Source organism: Aplysia californica, unplaced genomic scaffold (assembly GCF_000002075.1).
Source record: "Aplysia californica isolate F4 #8 unplaced genomic scaffold, AplCal3.0 scaffold00173, whole genome shotgun sequence".
Classification (NCBI taxonomy): domain Eukaryota; kingdom Metazoa; phylum Mollusca; class Gastropoda; order Aplysiida; family Aplysiidae; genus Aplysia; species Aplysia californica.
The window spans coordinates 773,285-785,244 of NW_004797443.1; the positions used below are offsets into that span (position 1 = coordinate 773,285).

The following is an 11,960-nucleotide window of genomic DNA, read 5'->3' on the forward strand; positions in this document are numbered from 1 at the left end:
AGACAACCAAATTAATTTACTTTTGTGTTTTAACATCATTTTTTAACTTTGTTTTGGTCAATTTGATCGTCCACACCGATAGACAGTATTCAGAAAGAGAGAGAGAGAAAAGGGGAGGAGTAGAACTTGCAAGAACTTCCGGGCGGGTGAGAATAGCCACTTTCATATGATAAAATTCCTTTCGGACACGGGTCCGGGAAAAACGAAGTGTCTTCGTTCTATAGATCTAACGTTCAATGCTTCCAATTATCCGCCATTTTTTGGTTTCCCCCACACTTTATCTGCCTCTCCGATGCCCACCTCCTCATTGATACTCCCCCTCCCCCCATGTTTCCGACTTTTCTGTTATAAAAAAAGGTAAAATTGAAGATTGGCAGACCACCTGGCACCTGCATATTATGAGCTGTGTAAAAAAAAAAGACCGATTCATTCAAATACACAAGCACAAGCCTGTGTCATCTCGATTGTTTACCAAGAAAAAGTTGTGTTGCTGTGTAGAGCTGAGCATACGAGCAATTGCCAAAACGTGAGACTCAGTGGTGCAAAATTTATTTTCTTACCAATTTGACTCTCTTTTCTGTCAGTCACAGATTGACATTTAGTGCTCATGCCTAGAGTATCAGAGCAAGGAAATGTACGGTTTTGGAGATATAGGTCTATTGGTTTGGCAACCACTGTATTTCTTGTATGTAACAATGATGACAAGAACAGATAAGCAGCAAGGCAAATTATGGACTTTAAATTCCATTTGTTTAGTAAACAAAGACTTTGTACACTATGAACTCCATTCATAATGGTAATATAATGACAAGCTTTGTAACAATGACGCAGTGCACAGAACATGTCATCATTGTTATGTACAAGAAAGGATACACATTGGACAATATCATTGACAACACATCACAATAGTGAAAGGCTGTACAAATACAGTTATCAAAGCCTCAGTACCAGAAAAACACATGTGTAAAACAATTTTTAAACTAATATGAGGCAAAAGCACAAAATCAATTGAGCTGACCTGTACATAACAGTGATGACAAACATGACTTGTACATAACAATGATGACACAATGTACAGGAAAAGACGAAAGTCTTGCCTCCCGAGAGAAAAGCGCACTTTAAGAATTTAAAAAAAAAGGGAGAGGTTTCTTTTGCTTTGAAACAGATATCAGGTCATATCAAAGACAGTGGACGATCACAATTATGTTGCTAATTATGACAAACAGTACTCGTACATAACAGTGATGACAAAACATACTGGGAAAAGGTAAAATCATGCGTACAAAGAACAAATTTGCACCAAGAGATACACAGATCAATAAAGGCGTATTTTGCTTCTAAATTAATCTTGCATATGTATGAAATACGAAGTGGCTAGCCGTACTTAAGTACGGCTAGACTGAGAGTCTAGCCGTACTTAAGTACGGCTAGACTGCCAGTCTAGCCGTGCTTAGATCTAGGTTTGGCCCAATCGACTCAATCCTGTTAAGTACACAGGTCTCATTAGATCTAGATCTAGTAATTATTCAGGTTCAAATACATGCAAGTCAGTAAGGCACCTTTTGGTTTTGTCTGAAATACAAATACTTTAGGCATTGCAAACTAAAATTTTCATTTACAATTCAGCCATCAATATTAAGTACGGCTAGACTGACAGTCTAGCCGTCCTTAAGTACGGCTAGCCTGGCTGTCTACCCGTACTTAAGTACGGCTAGACAAGAAGTCTAGCCGTACTTAAGTACGGCTAGACTGCCAGCCTAGCCGTACTTATCTTAGGCCCTATTTACATTAGAAAACAGGAGGTTTAAAATACATGCACTGTCATTAAGGAACCTGGTTTTGTCTCAAATACAAATACTTTAGGTACTGCACACTAAAAATGTATATTTACAATTCAGTAGGCCTATTTTTTGTAAATGGTCAGTCTAGCCATCATATTAAGAATATGTACGGCTAGCCTCTTCCTATGAAATATATGTTGAAAACTGCTTGATATTAGCAATGCTGACAAATATTACTTGTACATAACAATGTAGCAATGCCAATCGGGCTTTCCCGCGAGGCGAAAATTTGGTCCCCGTTTACGGGCGATTTTGCTGACCCAGCCGAAGCGTAGGTGACTAACTTTGTCAACCTCGGTCTGTTCTATTTCCGAACCAATCAGAATGAAACTTGGCAACCAATCAGAAAATAGGGCAAACTAATGATATGTGGACGTTGAAATTCGTACACATAAATTAACCTATACTTTTGGTGTCGGGAACACTTTCGTATCGTGTACACCGAAAACTATAAGGAGTTTGAATTTCAACGCCGAGATGGTAATAGATCTATCTATCCTCTATAGTGTGCTCAGATTTGAACGTTCTGTGTCAAGTAGTTGTTTAGACCCGATCATAAATGCACGACTACCCCCCTATCCAAAGCGGCTTCGCACGGAGACCGGCCATTTTCCCCTCACTCTCGTGGCAAATGTATGTGACCTACAAATCCCCGCATGACTATTCCGGGCCCGTTCATTGGTCACTTGAAATAGGGCAATGGCGGGCGCGCGCATCCGCTTGTTTTTCTCTCTATTCCCCTGTAACATCGCTATGGGGGTATTCCGAGGCAAGGTTATCTCGCCTCGGGGTGTTCGCGTCTCAACGGGGAAAAAGAATTTTTAATTGTACGGCATGCTAGATTGAATTAACTTATCTTTTAAGGTTGGCATGGTCTAAAGAAACAGATTTACAGATTTGGTTTGGGAATAGAGCAGACCGAGGTTGACAAAGTTAGTCACCTACGCTTCGGCCGGGTCAGCAAAATCGCCCGTAAACGGGGACCAAATTTTCGCCTCGCAGGAAAGCCCGAAGTTCTTTGGTCCCCAGGTATGGAACGAAATCCCATATAAAATAAGATCTGCCCCAACAATTTCCATTTTCAAAAATCAGCTGAAGCATTTTTTATTCACAAAAACATACCTGTCATAATGATGTACTGTGATATATATGCATGTGTATGCCAGACTGTGAGACTGAAGAAATAGCGAGTGAGAATGAGAGAGAGAAAAAGAGATAGATAGAGAGAGAAAAAGAGAGAGATAGAGAGAGAAAAGAGAGAGATAGCGAGAGAGGGAGAGAGAAAGAGAGATAGAGGGAGAGGGAGAGAGAGAGAGACAGAGAGAGAGAGAGAGAGAGAGCGGAAATGTTTTTCTATCTGTATAGAATTAATGTTTTAATGAATGTTTCTAGTTACTCACGTTTCAACTGTATTTTGACTGTTCGTGAAATTATATGTATTGTATATTTTTAGTGAACACATTTTCAACCTCACTGCGAGACTGTTTTTCTGGTATAAAATTTTACACATATGCATTTATATTATATGTATAATACTTTGTTTTACGTACACATTTGTGTCGATTAATTTTTAAGATGTGATGTCTTTTTCATTGTAATGCGCATTGAGCATCTTTTAGGAAATGGAAATGCGCAGTATAAATGCTATTTATTATTATTATTATTATTAAAGTCATCATAAAAAGAGTTGCAATTATTTAGTCACGCTGCCGACATATATTCTTAAAGATCCCATGTTGTGATACGATGCTATAAATAAAATGGACTCATCCCGACACCACTTTTTAGCAAAATCGTAATATGTACACCACCATTTTAATTATAACAAAATAACTTGGAAGTTGGTAGTAAATCTGACTGCAGAAATGATTTCTACACTCAAAAACACATCGGGTATCCAAGTTTCTCTCGAACACTCTGATTAGTTACCGAGATATCGTCGATTTTCTTACAGAATCTGCTACTACGTGGTCCACTTTTTAGGAGTATTTTCCTATATGTGGATCATCCATATTTTGCCGACCTTTACAACCCCATAACTTTTTTTTATTTATGAACCGATTCTCAAAATTCAAGAAGCATAATTCTTAGAATTGAAAATTCTTTCTTAGGTACCAAAAAAAAAGGGGACAAAAGTGAAAATTTAAATTTTCATTGGCATTGCTAAACAATGATGACACAATGTATTGGAAAAAGGTATATCATACCAACAAAGGACAAATGTGTATTTTTGAGTAAGACAGATAAATAAGGACATGTTTATTTGTTTGAGTAAAGAGAGCACACATTACTTTAAAAATGTTTGCTCTTAGGACAATGCAATTTCTAGCTTGCAAAGAAACGAATGCGATAATAATTGAAAATGACCGAATGTCAAAATACTGCCCGAATCCATGAGAAAACAAAAAAAATGTGACTGAACACGTAAATAAATCGGGCATCACTTTTGCACCCAGTAAGGGCCTCAAATATGAGAACAAGCTGAAACAGGTCATTCCTGGGGTCATCCAATCACAGGGCTTCCTGTAGCTGGTTTCGGTTTGTCTCTAAGGCAAGGCAGAGATAGGAGATATAAAGCTTTAAAGTCGACGTGCCTGTTTTCGTCCTAATTTTGACCGAACCGGTAATTTTACTCTAGAGGCAAAGTCAGTCCGCTTGTCCGGTATTCTTCAATCTTACGGATTCTAGAATCTAGATCTAATCTAGGTTCTAGATCTAGATTCTAGACATTTAATCGACATTTTTAACAAACAAAGACAATGCTATAAATACTTATAAAGTATTCATTCAGGGTGGTGCTCAAGACAAGTCTAGATCTAGAAACAATTAAAATTGGCCACCACTATTTCTCTGAACGTTCAGGAAAATAAAGCTGAGCAGTAGATTCTAGATCTATTTCTCCGAACGTTCGGGAAAATAAAGCTGGGCACTCCGAATGTTCGGGAAAATAAAGCTGGGCACTATTTCTCCGAACGTTCGGGAAAATACAGCTGGGCACTATTTCTCTGAACACTTTGAAATCACATCCTTTCCCGCAAATTTCGGATATATATATAGTTTATATATATATATTTAGATCTACATCTAGATCTTTAATTATATTAAAGTATAGGCCCTCCAAAGATTGTTCGTATACACAATTATAAGGTTCAATCGGTCAAAAAAATGTCCACAGTAAATATTTATATATAAAGAAATGCTACAGTTCCAAACAGTTTTTCGCTACAGATTATGACGTGTTTCCTATGAAGGGTGCTTCTCTTAAACTTAATGTGTTGTGTTCACTCGTGTCGTGCTGTCTAGATCTCTAGATCTATGGAGGGTTATTGATAACGACATATATATAGAACTAGCATCTCTTCGTTTGTCGCGGCAGCGACCAATCAATTGTGGCTCGATTTTTTGGCAAACCTCTTTACTTTTGAAAGAAAGTTCACTTAGCTTCACTTCGTCTCTTTCTCACTTGTTGTCACCACGTTGATTTGTTGATTACGTTACAGTTATATATGATTTATATTGCTGTTCCTCTTTTATTTTTCCCTCTTTGTGGTGTTTTATTTTGTTGGTGTAATTGTTTTTTCTTGTTATTGTTCTGATATGGTTTTTTTCTATAATTTTGTTGTTGTTGGGGAAAAGGTGGGGGGGGGGGGGGGGGGATGTTGTAAAGTGTAACGTCATTTAATTTGATGTTCCTACCTTCATTAAATTCTAAATATAGATTTAAATAAGTTATGTTAGACTTTTCAACTTGCACACTGAAGTCATTATTGTTGTGATTCTTATATATTGAAGGAAATTGCCTCTGTGTTCCTACTGGGATGTATTCCACACTCCCTGGGGTGGCCCTAATAAGACAGGTTAGAGTGGCCCCCTTCCTATATGGTGTAAGAAATGTCAACAGAGGATTGAAATATTTGCTTTAAAAAAGAGACTCATGTTGATGGTGTTATGCTCAAGCCTTGTGACAGATTTCTTAGATCAGTGCTACCAGTTTTCAAGTTTTCAGCCAAATGGTGGATTTCAATGGCCATTTTAAAATTTCCGACAAACCTCATCTGACTGCCAATCCGATGCCCATGACTCATTCATGGATGGTTTCACTCCCCCTCCCCCCCACGTATGTTTCCGACTTTCTCTGTTATAAAAAACTACAACTCCAGATCAGGCCTATGTTGCGTTGCCTTTCGTGAAACCATTCTATATATAAAGATATATTAAGCTTAATAATAATGATAATAATAAGAGAATTTGTTTCCCGCCTTTCCCCTCAACATGGGCCCAAGGCGCATTCATACTAACACCATACAAATTCATCATGTGCGCACTTTTTGACCGCAACATTCTTTCAGACAAAAAAAGACCCCCCCAAAAAATGTACCTGATATTGTTGGAAGTTCTGGCAGCGAATGAACTGCGTGTCTGCATTCGACGTCATACTATTATTATTTTATGAGCATGGGATCGAATCGCGGTCCCGTAAGGATTTCCCCCACTACCCTAACTGACTAACAATTTTTCCTCATAATTATTTGTTTTGACTTCAAAGATTTCCTCTCACGGCATAATTCTATTCAAATAAGATTGAGAGTGTGACTCAGGTCAATGTAGAATATCTAGGTGAGTTTGGATAACATAATTAGTTGTTTTCTAGTTTTTTATGTTGTGATGAATCATGCACATTCTGGTGTTGTCCCCATGAGGAGCTTTTACCCACAAAGTATACTTTTCCTTTAACCAATTTGTGCCTGGTTAAAGTTAAATAGTGGCTTTACTTGGTGTGAGAATCTCATTCTTTTTTTTTTTTTAGGCTTAGAACTGCCAAATGTTAGCTCTTCAATTGCAAATTTTCCTCCATTTTGGGAATTTGTTGTTGGAAGCAGTGTTGAATGTTTTTTAACACAGCTTTGGAAATCTCCTAACTTTGACGGCCGTGACATCGCTAATTTTGCATCTGACACCCGACAACAGTCACCTCGTTCAATCACATATGTTTTGATTTCTATTCAAGATCAGTGGGCATTTTTGTCATCAAAAGCGAGACAGATAAACAAGCTTTAAGATTATTCCACTAACTCCATGTGCCGAAAAAAGGACGAGAACCTGGTTCCACTACGCCGTGACATAAATGATTTATTGTGCATGCTGACTCCTTTCTATTGGGAACCTGCAGTACTACCTCACCAATGTTTTAAGAACATCAAAAAGAGTTGACCAATTATTTTCCAGTTACAGGGTTAGAGCATAACACCATCTATATGGATCCTTTACTAATGATAGGAAATTTCCTGTTTTCAGAGAAAGATTGAAGACATGTATGACAGAATGAGGAAAGAAGGCCTGGACCTGAACAGAGTCATTCAGAGCAAGAAAAACTTCCGCAATCCCAGGTCAGTTGTAGCCATTTTTTCTCTGGTACCAGGTCACAAAATGGGTGGTTTTTGGGTGTTTGCTTCAGTGAAAAGAATCTCATTTACACAATAATGGTTATTTAGTACAGGGAAAACGTAAGACAGATAAATAAAGATCAAGACAGACAGGAACAACAGAGGGGAAAAGAATAGATAAGAGGACCCACCAGTGCTCCCTCAGACCACCTGCTGGTTTTTAGATACTGTAACAGGTGATTAGATGTGGGTTTTAGTAGGCTTAGAGTCACAGTGTTCCTTGCATTTGGATACTAAGTTAGAGGTATGATGGGCTGTTGGGATAGTAAGTTAGAGGTATGATGGGCTATGGGGATAGTAAATTGGTGGTGTGATGGGGGTAATACGACAGGCTACAGTTTATCTCTCTTTCACCACTGGTGTGAGCTGTGTACACCAGAGGGAGAATGTAGCTAAAAAAGCCAGGTTGATAAGTCGAACCAAATTCAGAATACTTGGCAAGTTGCTGGAAGCCTTGCTTAAGGTTAAGTCATGGGTCTGTTTTTTGTGTGTTTTTTTTTTTTTTGTGTATCTTGAGCACTTTGTGTGTAAGTTGTTTGTTGTTGAGAGATGGCATTTGCCTCAACCTGTCCTGTTCAACTTGGCTGGTAAAGAGTGTAAAGTGTAAGCTGCAGCCTTGTTTTCATTTAAAATATTTAACACGGAAAATGTTAGAACTAGCTTGAGCAACTGGAATTTAATTTTTTACTTCCAGTGAGCATAAAAGAATGTGAACCCCAGGAGGCTGCTCAGTGCACAACAGGAAGTTGAACAAATGGGTGGCCATAGTTGATAAAGAATGTAAACAAAAGCAGGTGTTAATATGACTGCCTTTTAAAAAAAAAAAATTGGCAAACTGGCTGTTAGCGGTCATCTACGAAAAGAGATTATGGTGCAGATGGCCCTGGTTTGAGTCCATTTTGAGTTGCTCCTGAATTTGATCCGTTTTGGGAATTTTTAAAACTTTTTATCCCTTGACATTGTCTTTTCGAACAGGTGTTAAATTCGGAGGTCCAGCATCTGGCTTTATTTCATACAATTGCTGAGTGCAGGTTGAAATGGAAATTTGTGGGATTTGTCAGGACTCCTTATGGGTGTTCCTCTTTTTAACTCAATGGTTTGCTGTACTACTGTCCTCTCCTCAACATGAACAGAGTGGTTGATGGGTGCTCCTTTCTACATCTTTGACATTAGAATGTTATTTGTTCAGGTTTTTTGGGGGTTTGATTTAGTTTTTCCTGTTTTATTCTCACCAGCATCTACGAAAAGTTGATAGAGTTCTGTCACATAGATGAGAAAGGCACAAATTTCCCCCCGGTGAGTATGAGAGAGCTGTCTTTAGTTTGTCGTAAGTATGTGAGAAATATGTAGATAAAAGTTTGTATTAAGTATTTGAAAAGTTTGCAGTAATCACATGCTTGTTGGGAGAATGTCAATAGTTTTTAGTAAGTGAGAAATGCGTGGATAGTTTGTACTGCTTAACATATAAGGAATATGTGAGTAGTTTGTAGTAGTTTACATGTCTAGAATACATGGATAGTTTGTATTAGTTAGGTTAGTGAGAAATATGTGGATAGTTTGAGATAAATAGATGAAAAATATCTACATGCTTTAGTTTGTGGTAATTATATGAGAAATATGTGGGAGGGGGTTATCACCTATGGATGGGGACCTTAATTGTAGAGTACTTTAATGGATGGTCACTGAGTGCATTGGCCACCTTTTTACTATTCACCTGTCACCTGTCACCTCGGTGGTCTTCGTCCGTTGGTTCTCCACTCCATGCCCCAACAGGCCTCTATCTTCCCTGGTCTCTGCTTTGATGTATTATTTCATGAAGTTGTAGACTATTTAGTTTTTGTTAAAAGTTTGATACCAGAAGAGACCCCAATATATTGAATAACTAACATGTGTTCCAAAACTACGAAGTCTCATACTGACGTGATGCTGACTCTTAACAGTTTTAAAAAGAAATTGTTTCTTCTTTCTCCAGGAAATCTACGACCCACACTTATGGGGTAAAGAGTCTTTCTTCGATGAGTTAGGTGAGTACTCATCGTGATATATGACTACACTGGAACCTTCCTTAATGGAAACCTGTCTTAACGGAATCTCCCTGCTCCCCCCTTGATATATTCCTCTTTAATTACCTGTATAATACGGAAACCTGTCCAGCGCGGAAACGGAAAGAAAAATCCGCTCCCTTCCAAGGGTTTCACCTGTCTACGACGAAAAATGCTTTGCCCCGCTCAGCCCTGATTTGAAACAAAACTCGCAAGTTTGGTTCCCCCAGCTCTAAACTTAACGCTATTTCCATGCTGCTTGGCAAGGAAGGGGAGTAGGGGTGCAATTTGGGGGTAGATGTTACCCCATCATGTGAGCCCAGAGCGATGCAGATTTGTCAGTGTAGTGTGGGTGTGAAATCTCATCACTGCCCTTGAGAATGCTTGACTAGCGAGCTACTATGAAAACTTTCCTGGGTAACCAAAAGCCAGAGGTGTGAAACTAGATTGATCGCCGCCCTGATCGTACGGCCAGCCAAGAAAAGAGTTCCTCGAATCGTTGTTACAATGATGGCAGTGAGGGGTGGCATTGGTGGGTGGGGCTAAGGGTGGAAGCAAAGGAGATGTTTAAACGTCTCTGTTTCTTATAGGTCTGACAGTGGTCCTATGGAAGGCAAGCACTTGTGGTAATTGGATAACTAAGACTGATGCATGTCATTATCAGACAATATAGCAATTGAAAGAGGTGTGAAATTTTGACCACTGCTTGCTGATCGGGCATGCGATCCTTGATCTCACCGGCTGGGCCTTTGATATATACCCCAACCTCCATCTCCCCCTAAATTCCCCTGTCTAAGACATAATTTTTTTCTGGCTCCCTTGCGATTCCGTCTTGCACAGGTTTGACTGTACTTGGCAATTTGACTGTCAGTTCTGTTGGGCTATGTGGAGAAGACATGTCTCTGACAATTTAAAAGTCTGCATCTGGCCTTGATTAGGTCAAGTTCATAGAGAGACACTTTTTATTTGATGTGTTTATATATCTGCCCCCAAATTAAATTTTGTTTTATTCTTTCAGCTTTCATTATTTTGTTTCTCTTATACTTTAGTGTTCAACTGTTTTATTTTGTTACTCAAAGTTTCATTGCTTGAAAGTGTTTGGTAAAATACTTGTTACTTTTGAGAGTCCATTAGCTCAAACAATTGATTTAACCGAAAACCGAACACAGTGAGATCAGATGCACTCTGTGTATTTTATAATGGAGGAAACTGACGTTGGGTTCTGTGATGTAAAATAGAACACAAAGCTTTGTTTCCACATTGTCAAACAAACACACACACACGCACATGCACACATACCGCAACCCTGAACTCACTCGTTCTCTAGATCACACAGTCTCTCTCTGTCTCCCCCTTCTCACTCACTGCAAGATTTATTACTTTGGGAATGTAAGAACATGCACAGACCTTGTCGTGAAATATGAGGATGATCACAGCTTCTTTTTATCTGAATTACTGCTTTATATGCAAGTAAAGAATGCTAATATATGTGAGCGTGCCTGGTGGAAGGTACCAAAAGACGCATTTGTTTGAACTGAGATATCAGGCTTCAAAGTTCAAAAATAGAATTTTTGACAAAAACTAAGTTCCATTAAAAACGGATTATTTATCCATTATTATATAGATGTTTATAAGGACTTGAGTTTCTTTTATTTTAAAATACTTTTTTAAAGATGTTATTTAACACAATGTATATTGCATAATCCCCAAAAATGCGTGGCATTAGTGGTTTTCCGAGTAAACACTGCGGATGGTTTCCCTTGTCTTTTCATTAACGTCGACCCAATCACAATGCATACCAAAATTTAGTTCTTTCTCTCCCCTCTCTAATGGCGAGTAGTGCGCATGAATATCTAGAACGTGTAAACAAAGCGAAGCTTTGCGCATCCCCTCCCTTTCGGTTTTTTAGAGCAAACTTTTAATTGTATTGCCTATTTCTGCCCTGCGCAAATCCAGATCTAATTTCTTGAAAATTCTTGCTCAAGGTGGTGGTGAATTTGTTTTGAAGAGGTAATATAAACCCTTTGAAACTGTTCTTTTATCTTAGCTGCGTTTTAAAGTTGGTTTGTGAGTAGCGAATGTGTTGTCAGGTCGCCTCGAAGCATAGATCTGTCTTTTTGATGCAGAAACAAAAGGGAAACTTTAAAGCCGTTTTTCTCAAAACTTTGTTTCAGTACCCTGCTTTACAAAATCACCCATATGTCAAAAACTACTGAAGGTATCTTAAAAAATCAAAAAGCATATTGTTGAGAAATGATCTCTGTACATGAAAATGAAAAAAAAAAAGCGAGATTCTTCATTTGGTAGGCCTACCTTTCACCAGGCACACACACTTATGGTCAGTCACCACCTTCAGAATTTTCTTGTAACTTTGATTTTCTAAAATACTGCAGCAATTACATTGGATATTACTATATCGGAGTATTATCTTTAGCAGGTGTATTATCTTTAGCAGGTGTTTAGAGGTTGCCACTAGGCCAGGGCAAGATCGACTCTGGGATCGATTCTTTCGACTCCAAATGAGGACTCAAAGAATCGATCTTGTTCCATGTTCCCAGACTCTAAGCTTCGAGTCCGCCCAGGTTCGACGCCTCCCGTCTCCTTTTTTTTTAGCCTGGTTCCTAGCCTAGACT

At 38.6% G+C, this 11,960-nt stretch overlaps 1 protein-coding gene across 1 annotated transcript in view; it reads left to right on the forward strand.

Annotated features, from left to right (window-relative positions):
- Positions 1-11,960, forward strand: part of LOC101849209 (SAP30-binding protein) — a 30,981-nt gene that overhangs the window by 13,202 nt on the left and 5,819 nt on the right. Inside the window, exons 6-8 of the mRNA XM_005098144.3 lie at positions 7,137-7,228; positions 8,521-8,581; positions 9,258-9,309. Coding sequence (XP_005098201.1) covers positions 7,137-7,228; positions 8,521-8,581; positions 9,258-9,309 — 205 coding nt within the window. The remainder of the gene's footprint in view (positions 1-7,136; positions 7,229-8,520; positions 8,582-9,257; positions 9,310-11,960) is intronic.